Source organism: Condylostylus longicornis, unplaced genomic scaffold (assembly GCF_029603195.1).
Source record: "Condylostylus longicornis isolate FDR11 unplaced genomic scaffold, ASM2960319v2 ptg000038l, whole genome shotgun sequence".
Classification (NCBI taxonomy): domain Eukaryota; kingdom Metazoa; phylum Arthropoda; class Insecta; order Diptera; family Dolichopodidae; genus Condylostylus; species Condylostylus longicornis.
Genome location: NW_026578007.1, coordinates 377,594 through 403,831, shown reverse-complemented (window position 1 = coordinate 403,831; position 26,238 = coordinate 377,594). Strand labels below are relative to the sequence as shown.

The following is a 26,238-nucleotide window of genomic DNA, read 5'->3' as shown; positions in this document are numbered from 1 at the left end:
TCACGGAATTTACCGTTAGCCTTTTGTGTTTATAGCAATTTGAAAAAGCTTGTGGTTTCGGAAATGTAAGGTGTCAAAAATTCAAATTTTACAAATTTCAAGAGGCGATAACTTGAGAGGGGGTGGAGATGGAAAAAAATTTTCTTCTAAGGAAATGAACTATTTGTCTAAAAGCCCCTAAAATTTCAAGCTTTTACAGGCTGGGGTCTAGAAGAAAAACGACATCAAAAAATTTGGAAGAAAAGGACTTTAGATAACGGTAAATTTGAACGGCCATTTTGTTTTTCTAAAGTTTAACTATAGTATACCGCGCTAGGGGAAGCAAGCCGCTGTCTTTCTGTGTTTGCAAAATTTAAAAAATGCTAATAGTGTCATTGCAACAAATAGTTAAAAAAGGGCATTTTTAGGGTTTTGGGTGGGTATAATTTTTAGGGGAGATAAGTAAAAATTTTGTTCTACGGAAATAAGTTTCTAGTAAACATCTATGTCCGTATTAAATTTCAGCTTTCTATCTTCAAGGGTGTAGAAGTTTTGTAAACAAAAAGGGGTGTCCACGGACGGACAGACCGACGGACGGACAGAGTGAAACTAATAAGCACTTTTTTTCAAAAAATTTTTGGAAAAGTGCTAAAAATAAGAATATATGTATTACAAAGGGGTGGAACGAAGTATACTCGTATTTATTTTTAATAATATATATTATTAATTTGTATTCATTTTTAAAATTATAAATTAACTAGTGTACATAGTTTTTACTTTCTTTAAAATATATTCAAAACAAATTTCAATAAACTTAAATATATCTTTAATGCACCCGATTTTAAAACTTCCATTTATAGTTCACATTGAATATGACAACTGCAAGCTTTCAGTAATATGAAATTTCAACGTTAATGCTTCTTTTTAGTGTTTTTAATTTTTTTACTTTTTTCGAGCGCATTGTGTATACGTTACAATAGGTAGGTTATGTGATGGCAACAAATTTTGCATATCGTTTTCGGTGGGAACGCACTTCTCGCACGGTAGGGATGTGAAAATAAACTATTTTTAGCAACCTGCCGGTCTGACGGTCTGTGTGTGCACGCGTGTTTCTCAAGTTCGGCTGAACCGATTTTGATGAAATTTTATATGTAAGTTCATTTCGACTATTGATTCCATCAACTACGAATATATTCGAATACAGATTGATCAATAATATAAGCTTCACTAGACCGTAAACCTCCTAACTTTTGTAAGAAATCAGGCATCAGCAACTGGACTTTTACTATGGGCCACATTTTTGCGTATATACAGAGAAATAATTCACCTTGAAATTTAATATTTAAATTCCTCATTGTATTAAAACAATGAACATTTAAATTTTTTGAAAAGATCAGGGCTCGGAAACTGATCTGAGGAATTTCTTGAAATTTCATATTTAAGTTCTGGTTGTTACCGAAACTAACTGGCGAGCATTTCAGGGGATTCGTGTAGCACAAAGGAATGTTATCTATGAGCTTGCTAAAGCCCTAAAAATTGGAAACAAGTATTTAACAGGCATTTCTACAATATTTTGTAACACTTTCACTTAACTAGACAATACACATTGTGGCTAAAATACAAATGACATTTTACTAAACGAATGCAAATAATGACACTTTCTAGTATAATTACATTTTTTCTTAGCATGTTTACAGGTAATAGTAAGTATGTTAACCGTAGAAGTTTTATTGAGCAAAGAAGTAAGTTTGTATATACTTATAAATATTAGTTGGTTTACTTTTTGTATAAAAGTAGGCTTATTTTGAAAAGATGTCATTAGTCTTGGAAGCTCCGCGTTTTGGCAGTGAGAGGTGTTTTTCCGATTGAAATCGTACATTTTGTTTGAGCTGCGGGCGGATCAACGATAGGATATTCAAAAACATATCAATGATTTCCGAAATACAGGGATTTTAAGAATTTTTGATGTAAGTTTCATTTGCTTACAATCTTTTCCTTATAGCTTCTGTTTGAAGGCAGATAGAAGTTTGAATTTCAAAGTTCTAGAAAGTATTTTTTAATGAATTCAGGGCAATGTTATCATTGGTTTAGTTTTCTATCTGGAGTACTTTCGGAATGGTAATTAATTTCAAAAAAATTGAATTTTTTAAATTTAATTTTTCTATTTTTTTATCCCAACAAAATTACCCAAAATTTTATAAAACTTCAAAAATTTTTTCCCCAAATTTTGCAATTTGCGCTTCAAAATTCTTACAAATTTTCTTCAAAAATATGAATTCAAAAATTTATTATTTTTTTGTTTTTTTTTTAGTTTTTTTTTATAATTATTTAAAAGTAAAATTAATTTCCCATAACAATTTGACAAAATTGCGGCACTGAAATGATTTAAAAAAAATTAATTTTTCTGCAGGTATTGGTAGGTTTACTGCCTAAAATTAAATTGCATATATCAAATTTTCAAATTGATCAACATCTAGTGCTTTTTAAAATTTTCTTATAAATATTTGCTTGAACTTATTGGAAAAATTTCTTTCGATCAATCTTAAATTTTAGCAGCATTCATTTATTCTATTCCATTATTCTTCTCGAGTCTGTATTGTTTTGCTGTAAACGAAGCTCTTTAGATAACACCATAAAATAAATCCATCAGCTTTAAGTCTGGGAATCTTGCAAGCCTGGAATGTGACCTTGTCGTTGAGTCTCTACCTCTAAAAGCTTCATTTAAATAATCTTTAACATCTCGTGCAAAATGGGCCATCATACATATATTTTCTCCTAACTGGAAGGGATAATCGTCAAGCATTTCTTTATGATAGGTTTGTCACACATATAAAAAAAATCTGATGTGATCAGCACATAACCGACCGCAATGTGTATTGTCTAGTTAAGTGAAAGTGTTACATAATATAATAAAAATGTCTGTTAAATACTTCTTTCCAATTTTTAGGACATTAGTAAGCTTATAGTTAACATACCTAGAAAAATGTAAATTTGGCTCTTAGTAGAGTTTCGCTTTGTGCTACCCGAATTCCCTGAAATGCTCGCCCTGAAACAACCAGAACTCAAATATCAAATTTCAAGAAATTCCATCAATTCGTTCCGTAGATATGGTGAAAAATGTAAAATCGACCCGCAGATCAGTTTTCGAGCCCTGATCTTTCCAAAAAATCTATATGTTCATTGTTTTAATACGAGGAATTTAAATATTAAATTTCAAAGAAATCGGTTGATTATTTCTCTTTACATACGCAAAAATGTATATTTGGCCCGTAGTAAACGCGGACGGTCGAGCAAAGCTTATATATGAATTTATAAGAAAATCGGTTAAAATTTTCTTTAAAATGTTCATAAATGTAAAACAGGCCCGCTAAAAAGTGCAGTTCTCGAGGCCTGATATATCAAAAAAGTTGATCAACCCGTGCCATGGTGGAAATAAACTTACATATAAAATTTCATCAAAATCGGTTCAGCAGAACTTGAGATACACGCGTGCACACACAGACCGTCAGACCGACAGGTTGCTAAAAATAGTTTATTTACACTTCCCTACTATGGAGAGGTGCATTCCCACCGAAAACTCGATATGCAAAATTTGTTGCCATCACATAACCTACCTATTGTATACACAATACGGTCGGTAAAAGTTGTGCATATGCGAAAAGTACACAACCGTATGTAAATGTAGCTGTAATCGAATTTTTACGTTAGTTCGTTTCGAGAAGTGGAAAGCGAATGTTCAATGTGTCTATTAATCAAATATGTATATGTTTCAACCAGTTTAATTTTCTTTTTGTACAGAGTGAGCCAGTTAAGTAAATTGATAATTTTTCGAATATTCTAATCAGAATAAATTTTTAAAAGCTGAATTAGAAAGAAAATTTTTAGATTTTAATAGATGTCGAATTTTTTTCTTTTCCTTTTTTTGTTTCTATTGAAACAGGTGGTGCAAATATACAATTGAAAACAGGATGCTGTGCGATCCTGTATTAAAACAAAATTTTGGAGAAGTGGAAATTACTTAATTTTAAAATTAGTTACCTATAAATCTGTTTCCCAATATTTTACTATTTGTGTAATATGTGCTAAGAGTGTGTTAGCCATATTCGGAAGCACATTTTTGTGTGAACAGTTGTTTTCGAAATTAAAAAATTTATGTTACTTAAGTTTTATAATTACTTTTTATGTTGATAATAAAAATCAAAATTTGTGTATAATTTAATAGTTTGAATTTTTTTTATTGTGCGGTCCGGAGCAATGTCCAGAAACACTAAAATGCCCTGTGATGATAATGAGTTTGACATGTCTGATATATAATATTGTACTCTGTATATACTTATATAATTGTTTAAAAAGTTTCAATAACCATTTTAATTAAAATTGCTTAGTGACTTCATATATTTGAAATGAACTTTTTCTACTTGACATGAAACTCGAAAGCATGGTAATAGGACAAATCGGAAAAGCCTCAAATTTCAAAAAATTATTGAGATAGTTAAATATTTTATTTATTAGGGAGGAAACTTCTTCGCACCACCCCTCTCTACACTAAAAACTGTCAAAATTTCATTTTTCGGTTCTTCACTTTTTCAGCACTATAAGCTCCATCAACTTTTACCCGAAAGTATGTCTTAATATCTTTATTCTTATTAATTTAAGCAATGCTAAAGGTATTGGAAAATAACAATAAAGATAGATAATTGGTAAATAATAAAATTAATAAGCATTTACTTTATATTGCATCTTTATGTATTCCAATGTAAGGGAATATTTTTTAATAATTTTTAATGCTCTTGTTCCCGCACGTTCGCACTTATAGTATCCGTGTCCCAAATATAAAGCTCCGAATGCTTAGTACCCCAATACTTGGCAAAAATAAATAAATACAATCAAAATTTCTTTGTAAACTCTAAGCTTCTTGTAATTTTATTTATCGACTCTTTGAAAAAATTGTTATTAATTTATTCTCAAGTTCAGGTATTCATTTAATATTATTATATAAAATATATACATTACAATAATTTTTGCATCTTTATTACTACTTATTATTCTACGTATCCAAGCGCATACTACTATCTTTTATTCCAATAAAATGCGATTTGTTTTGTAAATTGCATATATCTTCCGAATAGCTGTCAGAAATACTATCATCATCTGATTTTTCTACAGGAATAACTTGCTTAATTTTTTGTTTATAACATCGTCGGTACTTTCCTCTTATCGGAAGTCGGGTACCGCTAAAAAGAAAAACAGTGGTTTTGCAAGTAATAAAATTTAGCTAATCAGCAAACTAACCTTTTGCGACGTATGAGAAAATTTTTATTGAATTCTTCGTCATCAGTCCAATCATCTTGTGTTAAATTATTTGAGCTGCTTACAGTAGACATTTTATTAATAGGTGAACTGCGATCAGTACAAGTATGAAGGTTTTTGTACAAAGGTAATTTAATTTTAGAGAAACTACAACGATTTAAATCAGTACAATTTTGTTTGGCATAATTGTCATTATGGCCTTGTTCAGATGAGTGCAAATTTTCATTCAAGTTGCAACTTTTTGCATCTGAGTGAAGCTTTTCATTATTGTTATTGACATTATTCTGGTAAAAATTTTCGCAATCACATTGATCAAAAATATTGTCATCGTCAATAGTATTTGCTTTGTCATCTGATGAATTTGTATCACTAGTAATATCATTGTTCTGATTAATATCATTTATATTAGGGACAGTTTCTGGTTTTCGAGAGTGTTTTGTCCATTTCTTATGTGCATTTTCTAATTGCATAGGAAAAGTTTTGCAAATATTTGAATTTCCATTGGGACTCTGTAACAAAATATGTTCTATATCTAATGACTGCGATTGTTTCTTTAATAAATTTAAATGTTGTGGACGAAAGCAAGTAGTTTCTTCTTCATATTTGTCTTCTTTTTGTTCTGATGAGATTCCTGGCAATTTTTTTTCTGCATTCATGGTTAAAATATCATCAGGCGATAGCCCATTGTTTGTCTGATCACACACCATATTTAAATTTTCACTATGTGTAAGATCCAATATATTAGTTTGAGTTTCAGAATTCATTAATTGTGGTTTATCGGGTAATATAATATCATTTAGGCACTGTTCTGTTCTATTTCTATTCATTTTTGTTATCAAAGCATAACAACCCAAATTTTTTCGATGGTATCTACTTTTACGGTACTTTGTTTGTGATGTAACAGCAACTGATCTCGGTTGTTCAAGATCCGTAAAGTGTGAATACAAAGTTGCTTTCACAGGACTCTAAAATTATGATCATATCAAAAGAGTGGTACATTCAAAAAAATTTATTTAATAACTGTAAGTAATATTATGTAGTATCGCATGAATTGTATCGAATAAAATTAATATTAATTTTAATATTTAATTAATGCAATATTAACATCTACTACAAGTTTCCTCCTATTTTATCACAACATAAACCTTAAGGATTAATCATACAGATCGAATCCCAGCTTCATATTTGGAACGGGGATACTATAGCCGCGAGCGTGGAGGCCTTGAAATCTCCCAATTTGTCTTACCCAAAATAGTAGTCAGCAGTCTAAATTGAAAATCTATAAATTCCTTGATCGAAATTTATTGTGAACTTTTTCGGTTTTTCGATTAAAGTGATCGTAACATTCTTGTTATAAGAATAGTTTAAAAAAATAAAATTTGATTAAAAACGAGAAAAAAAATAGAGTTGACCTTGTCAACTCTGTGATACCCGTACGAATTTGTTATCCTATGTGCGAATAAAGATGCCATAACTGACTATGGGACAGACTATGTCCCATACCTTAAGTTGCCGTATTACCATATTAATTTATACAAAATTTCAGTGCTATGTGTTTTTCAAAATACTGTGGGTGCCAAACTACTATTGAAGTTTAACGGCAGCTACTAGAAAGAGCCAAAAAATTTTAACGAATTTTATGAAGCACATCGGCCCTACTAATATATTTGCTTGTGTGAAATTTCAATATCACAGCTTTTATAGTTTCTGAGATATAGCCAAATAACTTTTGAAGTTGTACGACAGCTATCAGAAGGAGCCAAGCAATTTCAACGAGTTTTATGAGGCACATTGGCCCTACTAATATATTCGTTGGTGTGAAATTTCAACACCATAGCTTTTATAGATCCTAAAATGTAGTCAAATAACTTTTGAAGTTGTATGGCAGGTACCATAAGGAGCCAAGCAATTTCAACGACTTTTATGAGACACATTGGCCCTACTAATATATTCGTTGGTGTGAAGTTTCAATACCACAACTTCTATAGTTTCTGAGATATAGCCACATAAATTTTGAACTTGTTGAATAGGGGTCTGTTCCAATTTGAATAGGGTTCTGGCACTTACTACAATAAATCGTTTGTGAAAATTTGGTGAACTTCGCTTAATTAGTTTTTTAGTTAATCAAAATCATCGCTGATCAAAAACATACACTTGAATCTATACCTAGCACCGTTATTTCTTAGCGTTACAAACGGTAAGGCAAATTTAGTGTACCCTTCGAACATACGTTCGTACGGGTATAATTATCATAAAGAAACTTTTTGATAAGACGAAGGAAATTTCCTTTCATATTTGACTGCTATTTCATGAAGAATTATTTGAGAAAAATTTTAAATAAACTACTTTAGACATTAATTTTGTAATTGGTTTCTGATCACTATTACTAGCTCCTAAAGGTTTTGTCATTTTATTAATGTAATCCAACAATTATGAATGGAATGGAATAAAAAAAGAATGAGTGATCGCCCGTTCTTCTTCCATTGATGAAGTTAAAATAAGTTAGGGAAATCAATTTCTAGGTAGCACTTTAAAAACTAAAAATGTTATTGGTTGTAAAAAATACTAAATTTTTATAAAAATCAGTCACAGCGAAAATGAGTACTTACAATAGCTTAAATCTTAATTCACGTACACTAACTTACCTCTGGAGTTGTATTAGGACTAGGTGTGGTCGACTGATCACATGAATTTAATGATGAAGAATTACTCATTTTTCCCCTATAATATTGAAATTTACGAAACGTATTTCCGATTCTTCGTGAAGGTTTATAACTGCAAAGTTTTTTTTCCAACCTGAAAGTAAAATTAAAATTTATAACAGTATAGGGTCATAAACATCCTCATATTTAAAACCGTTTAAGGAATTATATTTTACTTAATATGATTTTATAGGAACGCAGTAAATGTTTAGTTAAATCTTTACGTATTTCATAAATAACATACATATATTTATTATTTACTCTATCTCAGCGAACTGAATATAAATATATATGTACTGGCGAAATTAATAATCCAGTCTAATTAAAACATGCACTAGTTTAAAAAACATTTTTACGTTCAGATATAGTAAGATGAAAGTGTTATATTTTAAATATAAAAACGAATTCTTTGTTTTAACATCGAATTTAAGTTAATCCAAACAATTTTAATTCATTTCATTTAGCGAAAATTTGGGAATTAGCGTAAACAGCACTCGCTCTTGACATTTATCACCCAAACGTTGCATAACCAACTTAGAAAAGATTAACTTTTATTGTTAAATCAAATTTCGCATAACCCAATTATTTTCATTGTTGCCTTTACAAGTTAAAATTGTAAAACAAATATAATATATTTTGCATCAAGTACATTAACGCTTTTCTATTTTTAATAGTGAATGCCGATTTTACTTTTCATTAAAAGTGAAAAAATTTAACTTAGTCTTTATACAAAGGAAAAAGGAGAGCAATATAAATTAAGAGTGTTTTCTTACTCAGTAATTTCTTTTCTTTTTTCCTGCAGCTGTGTCAAACACTCACTCAACTCGAGAAATAGCTTATTTGTTTTCTCCAATCTATCTTCGTAAACTCTACGAATATCTTGAGCATGTTGCCATTCTGCTGTTCTACGTTTAATTAAATCTTCTTCATATTTGTGTATGTTCGTACCATTTTGCGTAATTTTTTTCATATGATTACGAATCTCCTCCTTCCAACAACTTTGTTTTTTAATAAAGTCTATATCGCAATCTTTTAATAATTCCGACCCTGCAATTTCTATATGTGATAAGATTTGCCTAAATGATGGTCGATTCCTAGGTTTTGTATTCCAACAAAGTTGAACCAACAATTTAAATCCTTCCGGACAACTTGATGGTATATGTAGCTGTAGAGAATTATTTCCAACACCCCATATTATTGCAGAAGAATCTACATCTTTGTAAGGGATTTCACATGTTAACATTTCCCACAAAACAACACCAAATGACCAAACATCAACTAAAAAAATATAAAGTGAAAATAAGCAATTGCTTCATTTTATTTAATACCTTTTTCAGAGCATGGTTCATTGCGAATAACTTCTGGTGCCATCCATGCTACTGTTCCGGCAAAACTCATTTTCGTACTGACCTCGTTCCATTCACGACTAGTTCCAAAATCACTGATCTTGACAACTTGGTTTTGCCCTATCAATATGCTGTTGGAAAAGAAATTAAAGTGATTCAAATTTAAGTATTTTTACAGCATTTATAAAATAAAGATTTTACTTAATAGATTTATTCAGATTTAATGGAAAATATTTAAGTATTGCGTACCTTGCTGGTTTTAGCAAGGTATTTTTAGTGACAACTGTTAGGTTATAACAAATAGAATAGATTAACAGAATCAAATGGGTTATAATAGATAGGTAGACTCTATCAATATCTACACAATCAATAAAGATATTAATTTGGAAATTCCGTAATCAAAAAGTTACCTATTATTTGTTCAAAAATGGTTACTAGTTTTTAAATATTCTGCTTTGCTTCTTACTATGTCAAATTTCCTACAGAGAATGGATACTAACATCACTTTCACTTACTTTGGACTTTTTAAATCGCGATGTATAATTTTATGTTGGTGTAGATACTGCATTCCTCGTGCTATTTGCTTAGCCCATGAAAGTAATCGTGCCGGAAGTAAAGAACTCTCACTTTTTATTATATTCTGCAGAGGTCCGTTTGGACAATATTCCATTACAATGCAGTACACTGGCGACTGTGAGCAAACACCCCTTAAAAACAAAAATATAAAGTATAATTTAGTCCATCTACTTATATAATTAAAATAAAAATTAGGTATATTGAAGCCAGCACTCAAACCTGCTAGGTTATTTGAGAGCTGAGGTAGAGATTTAGACTTAATTAAATTTAACATTGGTATAAGCTATGAAGTATTGTCAACCTAGTTAAGGCTTTTGTTTCGAAAAGATTTATCTTGCAAATTTATTGATATCTTGTTGTATCTAGCCAAGGATGTATTGGGAAAAGAACTTTGATTTTTTAAGAGTAAAATATCTTCAAAGACAAAATTTTTAGCCAGAGTTAGAAAAGAAATATTCTCAAATTATTGAAGTTTTCGAGGTCTCTTTTAGACGAGATACACATCAGTGTACTTATGAAAATATTCTTAATGGAAGGGGCATCTGTGTTATTTCTCTTATTTATAGTATTGCAATTGTTTTCTTATTGATTTTTTGTTAAATAAATTTTAATATAAAATAGCAAAAGCTTAACGAAATTTTTCAGTGCTATGATTTTAATCATAATAAATTAATTTAATAAAAATAATATATCAATCGATTGCGAAAAACTTTAACAGTTTAAATACGTGAGTTCATATTGCGAATTAAATACGGAAACTTTTACAGAACTCTTTTTTTCGAACTTAAATAAACATTTTTTCTATTTGAAGAGTTACCTTTAAGAAAACCTGAAACTTCGTTGTAGCTTATAATATGTATGTGTAATGGTTTTATGTGTGCATGGCACGGATTGATCAACTTTTGGGATATATCAGATCTCGAGAAGTGAACTTTTTAACGGGCCGATTTCATATTTTTGCATATATAAAGAGAAATTATTATCCAATTTCATATGGGTCATTTTACATTTTTTATTCAACACATCTACTTGATGAATTGATGGAATTTCTTGAAATTTGATATTTGAATTCTGCTTCTTACCGAAACTAATTTTCTAAGGAATGCGGGTGGCACAAAGTGAAATTATATAAAGGTGTTTATTAGAATATCAATAAAATTGAGGCAATAATATAAGTACCTATTTTTATGTAAAATTGATTTGGCACCACATCAGAAAAGTCTTTCTAATTCTAAACTTTAATATATTTTATTTTTAAAATGTTATGTAAACATTTGCTCAACATATTATGTATACGTTAGTCAAGATATGTTAGCAATTACTGCGTCAATTTTTAGAATATCATTGACATTATGTGGAAAATTTAGAGAAAAATAAAAGAATACTTACTTAAATTTAATAATATTTTGATGATCTAACTTTCTTAAATGTTTAATATCCGTTTCTTTGATGTCTCGCACTTTTTTAACGGCAACACATTCATTTTTATATTTTCCACGAAATACAGCACCCTGTGCTCCACTTCCAAGCCATTCAAGTTCACTTATAGCTTCAAATGGTATTTCCCAATCTTCAGAAAAATTTCCCTTTATTTCTATTACACCCGATTTACCAATAAGTGATAATATTGGTTTCATACATCCAAATAGACCATACATCCAACCAATTGGTTTCTCTGAATTTCCAAATGTTCCATCAACAACATTTTCAGTAGTTTTTGTTGTTTCAATATTTGATTTATGATGTTGATTATGGACTTTTAATGGCTTTGTTGAATCTTTTACGGAATTATTAAGTGAATTTGATTTAACATCTGAATTTGACAATAATCGTATTTGTTTAACTTCTTCACTTAAACATTTAATTCTGAAATTATTAATATACGAAGTAATTGTAGTTAATTAACTATATTATTGATTAAACTTATTTAAAATGGAACTGAAATTTATGAATAAGATTTTAATAAATATTAGGATTTTATAATTTTTTTGATTATTTATTGTAAATATTAATTTATTTTAAAGTTAATTATAATTTTAATATTTATAAATAATTATTGTGGTCATTATAATAAAGCTTTAAATTTTAATATAAAATTTATTGTATAAGTATTAACAATTATTTTATTTCCAGAGTAAAATAAAAAAATTGTATCAATTATATTCAAAAATATTTCTTTGATTTAACTTTAATATATTCGAAAATTTTCAAAACAAAATATTATAGAATGAGCTTTAAGTAGGAATAACAAACGAAATTCAAAATAAATTGAAATTTTAAAAAACATTAATTTTTTTCGTTCTTTATCAGTTTAAAAAAAGCATAAATATATAAAAATATATTTCTCATATAATTTGATATTCTTTCACAAAACTGAAATAAAAAATTACGAAATATATGCGAGATATGAACAAACAGGAAGTTCTTAAATCGAAATTATTACAAATGAATTACACTTTTGCAAAAACATTTTATTTTTTTTTAAACAAACAATTACCTTTGCTGATTGTCAGACATTGCTTAAAAAAAAATTCTATATGTAGTATTACCGAAAACCTTTATTGTATAGATTTTTATATTTTATATATGTATTTTATGTATATAAATATTTATACAATATAGACACATAAGTGAACATTATATAGTAATGTATAGTAACATTTACATAAAAAAAACCTTTTAATTTCTTTTTTTATACCATTTTTTCGCAAAAAAAAAAAACTTTTTTCTAAATTTCACTATTTTTATTAAAAAATATTAATTTTATTAATTTCTCTTAATATAAAAATTAAATTAGCAAGCAATTTAAATTATTTTTAAATTTAGGCTGGAGAGATTCGAATGGAAAAAAAAATTTCTATCCCATACACTTTATTTTTTAATATTTCATCTCGAAATTATAAACAATTTCTAAGGTATCCAGTATATGTGTATGGGATTTTCGAATAAATATCAGAATACCCTGCGTGCGCATTTTTAACAAATACACGTACATTTATTTAATATGATATTTAAAAAAAATCTATATTAAAAAGTAGTTATTTTTCAGGTTTTTATTTGAATAATTTATGTTCACATATTACGGAAGAGAGTCTATAAAATATTTAAGAATAGTAGTAGACTAATATAACTAATAAACATGTAATTGTGTTTTTGAATACATATTTAAAATCATAACGCATACATATATAACAATTCATATTCACATACATATTTATATTTAAATAAAAATGTAACTACGTTTCAATACATTAAAACAATTTTTTACTAGGTACGTAAAATATGTAAAAAAAGAATAAGTGTTCCTGGTCATTGGCTTTTTGTGCTTATTTCTTTTGCTTTTTAGATGAATTTTGAAAACAACAAGATTTTTTAAGTTCTGCATATGGCTCTCCCAAAACTATAAACTCTTTGAATATAATGGTATCATAATAATATTATTCAGTTCAACCCGTTGAATTAGATAAGGGCTCTCTCAAATCCCGCTCATTTGATATAACTTTATAATACATACTCGTAATATCAAGGTAAACTTATTCAACATATTTAAAATAATTCAAATATTAAAAAAATTTGCTTTAAACTGAAAACAATGTCCTGACCTGTATGGTTCGCAATGTTACTTAAAATACAAATAAAATTTTTGATAACACAAAAGGTACACACATTAATTTTCAAATGTGTGTATATACGAGTATAACTTAATTTAACAGTAATAAAACCTTAGTTTAGATTATTTATATTAATTACGTATGTGTAATTTTAAAACGTGGTGTGTATAAATGTCAAAATAAATCCAAAAACAAAAAATCAGCTTTTTTTAATTTTTGATGAAACTTAAACCTTTTTTAATTTATGCAGAATGTTCTTTCAAATCACCTAGTAAAAACAATTATTTTGAGCGAGAACAAAATTGTGCAAAGAAAATTTTCTCATAAAATTTTCCTTTCTTCATTTTAAATTTTTTTGTAAAATTTTTCTCAATTGTTTTATTTTTGGATATGGTTAACTTTTATTACATTAAAATCTTCTTTCTGCAAACGTCTTGTCAAAGCTATTGAATCGTGTGTAAATATGAAGTGAAAGAAAATGAAAACGGCCACTCTTTTTTTTTTCAACAAAATTTTTTAAAATAATTTGCGAGAAATATCTATCCAATCAATTGCATTTGTAAAAAACAAAAGTATATACATAAATATACGCATTTGCATAATACGTACACAAAAAGTACGTATATAAAATAAATTTGGATTATAAAAGTGTGAAACTTAGAAAAAACTATTTGTGAACCCATTTCGGTTATTTTATTTTATTTTTAATTAAAAAAAATATTATTACGCTTCTGACATAATCAAGAAAAACATATGTTTCGACAGCTGTAAATTTTAAAAGTTTTTAAAACACTAAATTTTACTTTCCAAAACTTAAAAAAACTTTAAACAGTGAGAAAATGAGAACGTCATCATTTTCTTTCATTTTTCTTCGAAAAGTAGTATCACTTCGAATGCCAAAACTTTTTAAAATTTTTAAAAGTTTTTAAAAACTTTCATTCCAGACAGACCTAATATACAGTCAGCGTCATAATTAATCGTACGGTTGCAAAAAGCTTATAAAAAGAGAAAAAATTATAAAACAAATTCAATTTTTAGATAGAAACTAATCAAAAACAAAAATTATTTATTATTCAGCCTTCATTTTTTCCAATATTATAAAAACAAACAAAATATAAACAAAAAACTTAAAAATTCAATTCAAAAACGCGACATATTTAATCGTACGCATAACTAACAGCACTTTATTTTCTATCACAGCATTTTTTTAGTACTTTGTATTTCCACCCCGAAATTTGTTCACCTCCTGAATTCTATTTGGCATTGATTCAATTAATTTTTGTAGGAATTTTAGCGGAATATTTTCCCATTCTTGTTTGATAGCAGTTTTAAGGCTTTCTTTCGAAGTTATATGGTGTTTCCCAAGTTGACTTTCCAAAAAAGCCAAAATGTGCTCTATGGGATTGAGGTCCGGTGATTTTGGAGGCGAATGAAGTTGTTTTGGCACATTATATAGGAGCCACTCCTTAACAATACCAGAAGTATGTTTAGGATCATTATCCTGTTGGAAGATCCATTCGTTTTCATACCCCATTTTTTGAGCTGATGATTTTAAATTAGCCTTGAGAATATTTAAATAGTGAAATTTATCCATTTTACAATCGATAAATTCCAGATGGCCCGTCCCGTGCCAAGAAAAACATCCCCAGACCATGACGTTGCCACCACCATGTTTCACAGTGGATACTAAATTTTTTGGATTGAGGGCTTCTTCGGTTTTTCTCCAAACTTTGGATGGCCCGTCATGTCCAAAAATATTAAATTTACTCTCGTCAGAGAAAATCACCCTTTTTCAATAAGCCAAGTCAGAATTATTATGGCTTTTGGCAAATTCTAATCTTTTTTTCTTATTGTTATCAGATATAAGAGGTTTTTTTCTTGGTGTATAGGCATGAAAACCATTTCTGTTTAGCAATCTTTGAATGGTACGATTTGAAACATCTTTTTTGTAGGTTTGGGAAACTCTTTTTGCTATTGTGGTACCACTCATTTTAGGATTTTTTTTAATTTCATGTAAAATATGTCTCTCTTCTCGTTCGTTTAACTTTCTAGGCCCGCCTGACTTTTTATTATAATTGACTGAACCAGTTTTTTTAAAATTCTGAACTATGTATTGAACCGTGGATTTACTTCTTTTAATAATTTTAGCTATTTCGTTTAAAGAAAAACCTTCTAAATGATATTTTATAATAAGTTCTCTGAACTCGATACTAGTTTCTTTATTATTTACCATATTGCTTTGATAACTAAAATTTAATATCAAAATTTTTACAGAAATGAATGCATCGCATTTAAAAGTTGCTTTAAGAATGATTATAAGTTAATACTTTTCAAAAACTCTAAATATTTCATCAGAAAAATAGCGGTAAATTTATCGTACGATTAAATACGTCGCGAAAATAAAGAGAAAAAAAACACAAAGTGCCAATGTAAGTGTGAATCATTTGTATTTCTAATCATTATATATAGATGAAAGCGATTATATGATCAATTAAATCAAATGAAAAAAATATTTTTTTGTGAGCCCTGTAGAAACCCAAAATTCAGTAATTTCAGCACTCGTACGATTAATTATGACGCTGACTGTATGTACATACATATTATGTATGTATGTTTTCTAGCAATGAAATTATTAACAATATTTTTGACAGTGTTTAACACCCTGAATCCACACTATTTTTTAAAAAGCTCTATGCACAGAGCGTCTTTCGCTGAGAAGCGGCACTAAAAAAAAATAATTAAAAGAAAATTTAAAAAAATTAATAAATTCTCCAATTTTATTAATAAATTTCATAGATTCCTGAAAAATCACTTTGAACATTATAAGAATAATGTTTTATCAAGCCAATGATTTGAAAAAGTGAAAATACTGCTTTTGAAAACAATCTATTAGATGTCATTTATAACATAAAGTCTCCAGTGGAAAAAGATCAATTGGGGAAATTAATGATACCGTTTCGCTCAAGGCCTATAGAAGAAGCTAGAAGGAAAACCATAGACGGTTATAAATAGAGAAAAAGTCTGAAGATAATAAAATTAAAACCTCTGAAGGTAATGTAAAAAACCCGTTACATTGGGAAAGATGACCAATGATCGACTCGCGTCCAATCGATTTGGAAAACCTGTGTAATCTATCTATGTATCCTGGATATATACCCATATTCAATGAAATTACATGAACTCAAAAAATAAAAATCTTAACAGTCATTGATTTGCAATTAATGCTCAATGAATGATGAATAACTCAAAGCATAAATTACAAATTGTACTAAATACCCGAGCTTGTGGAGACGAAAAAACTGAGAAATATACAACAATGTTAGTAAATGAACAAAATAAAAAAAATGTGGTCAGCACTTAACCGACCGCAATGTGCATTGTCTAGTCAAGTGAAAGTGTTACAGAATATTATAAGAATGCCTGTTAAATACTTCTTTCCAATTTTTAGGGCATTAGTAAGCTTATAGTTAACATACCTAGAAAAATGTAAATTTGGCTCTTAATAGAGTTTCGCTTTGTGCTACCCGAATTCCCTTAAATGCTCGCCAATTAGTTTTGGTAACAACCAGAACTCAAATATCAAATTTCAAGAAATTCCATCAATTCGTTCCGATAATATGGTGAAAAATGTAAAATCAGCCCGCGAATCAGTTTTCGAGCCCTGATCTTTCCAAGAAATTTATATGTTTATTGTTTTAATAAGAAGAATTTATATATTAAATTTCAAAGAAATCGGTTGATTATTTCTCTTTATATACGCAAAAATGTATATCTGGTCCATAGCAAACGTCTAGTTGCTGACACCTGATTTCTTCCAAAAGTTATGAGGTTTCGCGACCGGTAAAGCAAAACTTATATGTGAAATTTCAAGTAAATCGGTTGAATATGTTCTTTAAAATGGTCAAAAATATAAAACAGGCCCGCTAAAAAGTGCAGTTCCCGAGGCCTGATATATCCCAAAAGTTGATCAATCCGTGCCATGGTGGAAATAAACTTACACATAAAATTTCATCAAAATTAATTCAGCTGAACTTGAGATACACGCGTGCACACACAGACCGACAGACCGACAGAGATGGAGAAGTGTATTCCCACCGAAAACTCGATATGCAAAATTTTTTGCCATCACATAACCTACCTATTGTATACACAATACGGTCGGTAAAAATCTACAAAATTAAATGAAACCCTATCCAATGAAAATTAATTTCACTGACTAGTAATACCTAGATTTGTAATAAAGTCCCTCCATCACAAAAATTAAAACCAAAAAGCCATAATCCTACACTTCTTAAAAATTCTGGAAAAATTCCCATATTCTTGATATTTTCAGACGATTTATTGAATACAACAGGAGCAATTATTTTATGACAAAGACAATAATGATGTGTTCTGAATCGTACTAAATGTGTTAAATGTGCTGAATAATCATATGACCGCAAAGTGTCATAAAAAATATAGTTACACATTCTACTAGTTACGAAGTCTGTTTAGTGGTTAAAGAATTACAAAAAAATAAAATTAAAAAGAATCGGCCTGAATGGGTTGTTGGTCATCATGAAGGGACCCCAAGAACGGTTACCGCTTTTACATCAAATAAGGTAAAAAATGATGCTACGTACTCACAAGGAGCTTTCAAAATTGCTGAAGATAGTTAAAAGACCAAGAAAGGCATGAAAACTAAAGAAATTGACAATAGTATAATACAAATGATGCAAGACAGGCTATAAGGAATTGAGGAAATCTCAGTAAGATTAACTACTGTGGAGAATAGAAATTCTAACGCATATCCAGCAACCATGAATGATTTCTAAAAAATGTCAGTAAATAAAGTACGAAGTGGTACGTGGAACGCTTATGGCAGATTTTTCTTAGAGCTAAAAATATCAACGTATGTCTGTTATGAAAACATGTTTTGGGACGTGCTGTGTTATAAATGCTACAAGGCAACTCACCCTGCTAACCGTTCAAAAGAGTCCTATTTTAATTAAAGAAATCATAAAACATAATAAAAAATTCAAAATAGAGACGAAGGTAACTCAACTTGTTATGGTGAAAATTAAATCTACCAAGCAGAACTTCAATGTTGGTTCAGTATATTGTCTACCAAGATGCAACATAGATAAGGATATTTTTAAGGATGTCTTATGCACGGATTGAAATAGATTCTTAATGGCAGGTGACTATAATATTAAACATGTTCGGAGTTCTAGATTGACCTTAGCTAGAGGTAGAGAAATAAGAAAAGCTATTTAGGAGTAGGAATGTTCCTATCATTCTACTAGCCTGCCAACTTATTGGCCTGCCATCAAAGTCCCGCATCTTATTAACTTTTTTATATCTAAAAGGATTTCGCCAATTTTTTTGAATTTGGAAGATGATTTTAATTTGAATTCTGATCACTCTGCTCTCATATTAACCCTTAGTGGGAAAATGGCAAACAAACGGATTCAGAATCAACTAGATTCTAAAGTGGAGGGTTTTATTGAATTGATATAGAAAGCCGGCTGGAAAAATACAAGATTCTCTGAATTTAAACCTGTATCAAGTAATTACCCTAAGGATTTAATAATACAATAAAGAACAAAGAGTCGCGTCATCCAGACGATAAAACGACAGTCAATAAACTTTCTCAAATACTCAAAAGAAAAATTTAAAATTTGAAAGCAGTATCAGTATCATACGAGGTTTTATAAAGATATTCGCAACTAAAGAAGCAGATTATTCGTTGTGGAAAGCAACGAAAAGTATTAAGAAACCGATAAAGCCAAACCCTCTACTAAAAAAAGGAATAGATCATAGGCAATAAGCTGAACTATTGCCCACCACTTAGAAGGAATTTTTGAATCAAATGAACACTAGATGTTTGTTTAGTAGATTTTTCAATGAATTAAAGCACTATGACTCTATTTACACAAAAAGAAATTTGAAAACCAATAGAGTTGCTTAAATCGAATAATGGCCTAGGTGTCTATTTTATTACTGCTGAGATAAAAAGAGAATTGCCTAGGAAGACCTTGACCTTTTTAAAAAAAAAGTGATAAAAGCAGCAGTGAACCTGAAATATGTTCTTAGTGCTTGAAAAGTTATTATAATAGGAAAACCGGGGAAACCCTTGAATGAGGCTAAGTTATATAAACCGGTTGCGCAAAACTTAGCGAAATACCTGGGTATGAATTTAGATGTCACAGCCAGATGAAAAGAACATGTAAAAGAAGAATAGAATTAGAAAAAAAATATAGAGAAAACTGTTGGTTCGTAGGTCGTAGATCTAGATTGGCAACATGCAGTAAGATGTTGATGTATAACCAAATGATGAATCCTATATGGACGTATGGATTGTAGGTACGGCGTTGTGCCAAGTAAACACACGTCAAAGAAACACAAACTTTCCAGAACAAGGTCTTTCATAATACGATGAGTGCTCTCTGGTATGTGCACAATAGTGACATTCATAGGAATCTGGGTGTCCGTGAAACAGAGCGCATAATGGAAGAGTTTTGACAAATTAGTTTTGGAGTTCAGTTTGACTAGTTTTGGGAGATTATGACCCTTCACACCTGTAGGTGCACCTGTATTAAAAAAATTTTTATAAAATGAATTTATTCAAAGAAAAAAAAAATGAATGAGTTTTGTTTAAATTTGATTTTTTTTTTGAAAATTTCAAACGAAAAAATATTTTAAAAATATTGTAAAATATTAGAGGACTAACTAATTTTACAATAGAGGACAAATAAAAAAAAACAAAATATATACGACCCTGTTTCGACTTTGACAATGTTAGGAACAAACAACGAGACAACTAAAAATAATTTGGCTTTATAGTTTTCTCAAGATGCTCATTCCTTTAGTATTTCTAATTCGTTGAATGAAGTAATCAGCAAAGTTCATTGAGCGCTAACGGATTAGCATTTTCTTGTAACCTTATTGATGTGGTTTAACTCTTTATTAAGGATTTTTGGTTAATAAAGATTATATCCAATTTAATTTACTTTAAGTACTAAGTTTTTCAAGTTTGTATATTTTATAATAAACTACAGACTACGTCTGTGCGACTGTCCTAATGCTGTGACTATCAGGAGGTAGAGATTCTTTGGGCGAGGTTTTCTCAGTGTTAAAAAGCTCGCGTTCAACTGCCTGAGGGTTATCTTTTAGAAATGTTCTGTAACCCGGGTAGTTAAGTTGGGATATTGGAGGGTCTGCTCATATCTCTCACCAGCAAAAAAAAATAATAATGCGATATACTAGTAAAAAACGCAGCACAAAAAGAGTTACTGATTTTTTTAGTTCTGCACAATTATTTCCTTAATATTTGTACATACATATCCTCGTATTTTGTAATTTTTTTTTAATGATGCATACTAGTCACAAATACTCGTAATGAAACCTTTGATGAATTTTGTTTAAGTTTATAGTATGTTTTTGTTTTACTTGTTGTTTAATTTTTTGTTTTACATATTTGGTTTTTTTACACATACATTTAATTTTTATTAAAAACTAATCAAATAAATAATAAAAAAAACATTATAATCACATCTTTACTTCAACATTTTGAATAATGTGTTAAATATTATTGAAAATTCGCTTAGTTGCTTTTATTTGCGCAGTTGAACGAATTCGGTTAACATTCTACTCGAATAAGTGCTTACAAAAATTGGATTTTTTTTACACGTACTTAAGCGGATTTTACTGTTTTATTGCTATTACAATGACATTTGAAATTTTCTGCAAACTAAAAATAAAATCAGTAAAGAAATATTATTCGTGATTCGTGAATATGAATATAGAACATATGAGATAAAGTCACACTCGAAGATGATAACTAAGTGAATCTTTTTTACTTTTTTTATTTTCGCTTTTGTTCAAGAATTTAAATAGCCAAAAAGTTTTGCCTAAACTTTCTTTAAAAAACATCATTTACAAAGAAAAAGAAAACATGCATCGTATGCGTAATATATTCTATGCGTTATTTGTCCGCTAATTAACATTCAAGTCGTTTACGGTTGAAATTGGGTGCTGTTGAAGCTACAGCAAAGTTGTGTTCGGAAATTTTTTTTTTTCAACTTTTCGATTCAAAATTTTGTATTTGAGCAGCTACTACTTGAAAGTGTAAGTCTTTTACATATCATCGGTATACTGTTATGTAGGTACATACAATTTTTTTGTGGTTTTAATATTTTGTGATGTAAAATTCAAGATCATTTCAAACCAACCACATACTACTATCGTTGGGTTGGTATTATGAATAATAATTTTTATATTTTGCGAGATTTGATTTCAAATTTTGCTTCCCATATTATCTGTAGTGTGATATGTACATTCATGTTTCAATTTTGTTTCAATATTTTCGAATATATTTACTTTTAGTGCTACCCGCAACAAGGGCTTCTAGTTTTTGTATAATATGGTTAGTTTTTAAATAAATTAAATCCTCTTATCAAAGTTCAATCGATCATTAAAAAAAAAAAATCTGATGTGGTCAGCACATAACCGACTGAATTGTGTATTGTCTGGTTAAATGAAAGTGTTACAGAATATTATAAAAATGTCTGTCAAATACTTCTTTCCAATTTTTAGGACATTAGTAAGTTTATAGTTAACATACCTACAAAAATGTAAATTTGGCTCTTAGTAGAGTTTCGCTTTGTGCTACCGGAATTCTCTGAAATGCTCGCCAGTTAGTTTCGATAATAACTAGAACTCAAATATTAAATTTCAAGAAATTCCATCAATTCGTTCCGTAGATATGGTGAAAAATGTAAAATCGGCCCGTAGATCAGTTTTCGAGCCCTGATCTTGCCAAAAAATTTTCATGTTCATTGTTTTAATACGAGGAATTCAAATATTAAATTCCAATGAAATCGGTTGATTATTTATCTTTATATACACAAAAATGTATATTTGGCCCTTAGTAAACGTCCAGTTTCTGATGCCTGATTTGTTCCAAAAGTTAGGGATTTTCGCGGGCGGTCGAGCAAAGCTCAAGTATGTAATTTCAAGTAAATCGGTTGAATATTTTCTTCAAAATGTTCAAAAATGTAAAACAGGCTCGCTAAAAAGTGCAGTTCCCGAGGCCTGATATATACCAAAAGTTGATCAATCCGTGCCATGGTGGAAATAAACTTGCATATAAAATTTCATCAAAATCGGTTCAGCCGAACTTGAGATACACGCGTGCACACACAGACCGACAGACCGGCAGACCGACAGGTTGGTAAAAATAGTTTATTTACACTTCCCTACTATGGAGAAGTACGTTTCCACCGAAAACTCGATATGCAAATTTTTGTTGACATCACATAACCTACCTATTGTTTACACAATACGGTCGGTAAAAATGTGTATAAAGTGTGTTATGTGTTTGTCAAAAAAACGTGTTTAATAAGGCGGGGCTATTTTTGCAGTTTTTTTTAAATCTACAGCTGTTAAATGTTAAGATTTTTAAGTGTAATACTCTCAAAAACTCAGTTTTTATTTTTAGTGCAGTAGAAATTATTTTGTACTTGTCGAATTTACAGGATTTATTAGAATAAGTTTCTTTTAAAATGTTTTATTACTTTAATAAAAAATTTAAATTTATATTTCAGGGAATAATGAAATATTTAATTTTGTGGTTTTATCTTTGAAAATTTAAAAAACATATGACAATCTTAGAACTTTAATAACTGAAAAAAACTTTTTTTATGCTAATCTCAAATTTGTAGTTTTCACAGCCGCGTCTTTCTGTTGTGTAAGTTCTAAGTTTCCTACCCTTTATATGCGTGTACACGAACAAATAAATATATTCATACACTAAAGTAATAAATTTTACTTTTTTTTATACCTTCATAGCTTTTGATTTCGAAATAAACAATCTAGTATTCTAGTACATATTAGCTATTTATGTTTAGTAAATACATTTTTACAGAAATAAGCTCAATAAGAAACTAAAAGTTATAAAAATTTTAAGTTTTGGTAGCTAATCAAACCGAATTAATTATTTTCAAATGTTATCATGAAATATTTTGACGCCAGCAGTTGTAACTAATAAACCGAATGGCTTATAACTGTTTATTCATGTAGTTACTAGAATAAACAGTTATATACCAAGGACTTGTAGGGGAGGTCATTCAACGAAAATGTTTCATACATTTTAATAACCGCATGAAAAAAATAGCTCTAAAATTAAATTTCGATATTTGCAAATTGACCATAATATAACCTATGAATATTACAAATGTAAGATACAGTAATGCATAGCCATGGAAGGCAAATTTTATATGCACAAATTATTGATCTTTTCGTCTTTTTGGATTACGCATGTCCGAATATACTGAAATACAAACTTGTTTGCTTTAACTACCCGCTTTAGAGGCTCTTAGTACAATAATAATATGTAATGGCTTTTGCAGCGTGCAGACTTATTCAATTTGTGAGCAAAATCTGTATGTACTTTATACGATACGATTTTACGATGAGAAAACCCTTTTTTTTCGTTTCCGTTTTTGTCATGTTATTTTTTTCTTTGTATATTTTTCCTTTATAATTAAATCTGGCGACAATTTGTGTATTATGTATAAGATAAGATACATTAAAATTAAAACATAAAAAAAATATTGAAATGAAATAATAATCAAATAATTTTAAAATTGGTCATGTACGCCTAAACGAAAATTTCCATTTGCAAAATGCTCAAGATCATTCTGAATCCATAGTAAGTTCGGAATGTTTGAAATATTCTTAATAATCATCATCATCGCTATATGGTACTACAGCCCAGGGTGAGCCATGACCTATTGTACAATCATCCTATAAAAGATTTCTGTCAGCTGTAGAGCTTCTCCAGTTAGTATCGCCAAATTTTCTCAAGTTTTGTTCTGTATTATCGTTCCATCTGAGCCTAGAACGATAATGCAGAACAAGAGGTCTCCTCTGCTCCGCGTGTTCATTTTTGTAGCACACATTATTGGTTTTACCAGTCCTTCTTCCGGCGTTCTATGCACAAGCCCGGCCCACTTAATTCTTTAACTTTTGACGAAGCATGCAATATCTTCACCCCTAATTAGATTAAGTAGCTCTAAGTTTGACATACCCACATAAATTTGTAGTTTGCAAGTTCTGGTAAGTAGCTTGGATTTAAACAATTTTTTATAAGCGTAGTAACATTTATTTCCTGCTAATATTCTGCTTTGTGTGTTTCTGTTTGTATCATTCATAATATTTATTTGAGCACCCAGATACGAAAACTCGCTTCTATCTTCAAAACTGCCAGTGCTTTTTATCATCTCTGGAGTTTAACACTTCTTCAATAGAAGGCTCACCGATACTTTCTTCCTAATCCTCCGCAGCCACCCATTGTGTTGTTTCCTCTCTTGATTCTGTATTCAAAACCTCTTGAAAATATTGCTTCTATCTGTCAAGTATTTGCTTTTTTTCAATTAATATATTACCCTTTTTGCCGTTAACTTTTATTAATTTTGGTTAGAAGCCGCCTTTTTCTTTTACATATTTTTCCCTTATTTTTGCAGTTTCCTTGTTTGTTCTCGTCATTCTTTGCAGCATGATTTTCCTAGCCATATTTTTTTCTTTAATGGCATATTCTTAATGATATCGTGGAAATAATGTGACTTCATTTGCAAACTACACACATAAATACTTTTTTACTTCTAATAATTTTAATTATAAACGTCTACTTTATTCACTAATTTTTTTTTATCAAATAACTAATTTTTTTTGTGGTAAATTACATTCATATGTATGTACGTACATAATATACTAAATGTATACGTAAATAATGTGCTGAAGACAGAACATTTATATCTATAAAATGTAACAGTTAATCTAACTTATAAATACAAACATAATATTGTTAAAAATTTGCTCTTACAAAAAAAGAATCCATTTCAGAGGTGGGGCACCTGCGATTCCGAGGCCAAATTTAAAGGTCCATAATTTTGTGAAGCATTCGATTGAATGGAAATCCCAACTATACATAACATTTGTCGACTTTGAGAGAGCATTCGACACAGTAAAGCGAGAGGCCATATGGAGAGTATTAACTAGTAGAGAAATACCACAAAAAATAACGAACCTCATACGAGCTCTACACAAAGGTGCCGAAGATAGAGTCCTCCATAATGGTAAATTGGGTGAGCCACTACGCATCGAAGCAGGTGTAAGACAGAGGTGTCCACTCTCTACTATTCAACATAGCTCTAGACGAAATAATGCGGAAGTCAACAATAACTCCAAGGGGCATACAATGGACTTATCGAGCCGCCTGGAGGATTTGGAATACGCAGATGACATCGCTCTGCTGTCTCATACACATTCAGATATTGCAAGCAAAATTGAACGAGCTGCATATAAAGGCAGCAGCGATTAGTCTGAAAATAAATACGAGAAAAACCAAATCACAACGAATTAACGCAGCAAACACTATCCCCTTCGTGATAAATACAGCCGCTATACAAGATGTTGAACAATTCAACTACCTCGGCAGTATAATATCGACAACTGGAGGGGTTAAATAAGACGTTCAAAATAGACTAAAACTTGCTAAAGCGGCATTCGGCAGATTATGGACCATATGTAAATCCTCACACTTATCCAGGAATACAAAACTAAGAATATTCAGCACATGTGTGAAGCTGGTCCTGTTGTTTGGTTCCGAAACATGGGTAGTGAAAAATGAATACACAAATAAAATGCAGGTATTCATAAATAGGAGCCTAA

The 26,238-nt window shown here is 29.7% G+C and overlaps 3 protein-coding genes across 3 annotated transcripts in view; 1 reads left to right on the top strand and 2 right to left on the bottom strand.

The window, feature by feature from the left end:
• Positions 1–4,880: 4,880 nt before the first annotated feature.
• Positions 4,881–12,879, bottom strand: LOC129608990 (mitogen-activated protein kinase kinase kinase 13). The gene is made up of 8 exons (XM_055520804.1): positions 12,411–12,879; positions 11,303–11,779; positions 9,853–10,044; positions 9,320–9,468; positions 8,765–9,269; positions 7,935–8,085; positions 5,272–6,254; positions 4,881–5,213 (listed from the first exon to the last, which is right to left on the bottom strand). Exons 1-8 carry the CDS (start codon positions 12,428–12,430, stop codon positions 5,027–5,029), a joined length of 2,664 nt encoding a protein of 887 aa, XP_055376779.1. The 5' UTR covers positions 12,431–12,879; the 3' UTR covers positions 4,881–5,026.
• Positions 12,880–15,316: 2,437 nt separating this feature from the next.
• LOC129609224 (uncharacterized) lies at positions 15,317–15,757 on the bottom strand. The gene has a single exon (XM_055521155.1). It carries the CDS (start codon positions 15,755–15,757, stop codon positions 15,317–15,319), a length of 441 nt encoding a protein of 146 aa, XP_055377130.1.
• Positions 15,758–18,341: 2,584 nt separating this feature from the next.
• LOC129609223 (cubilin homolog) overlaps positions 18,342–26,238 on the top strand; it is a 59,446-nt gene continuing 51,549 nt past the window's right edge. Inside the window, exon 1 of the mRNA XM_055521154.1 lies at positions 18,342–18,415. Within this exon, the coding sequence (XP_055377129.1) occupies positions 18,342–18,415 (74 nt within the window). The remainder of the gene's footprint in view (positions 18,416–26,238) is intronic.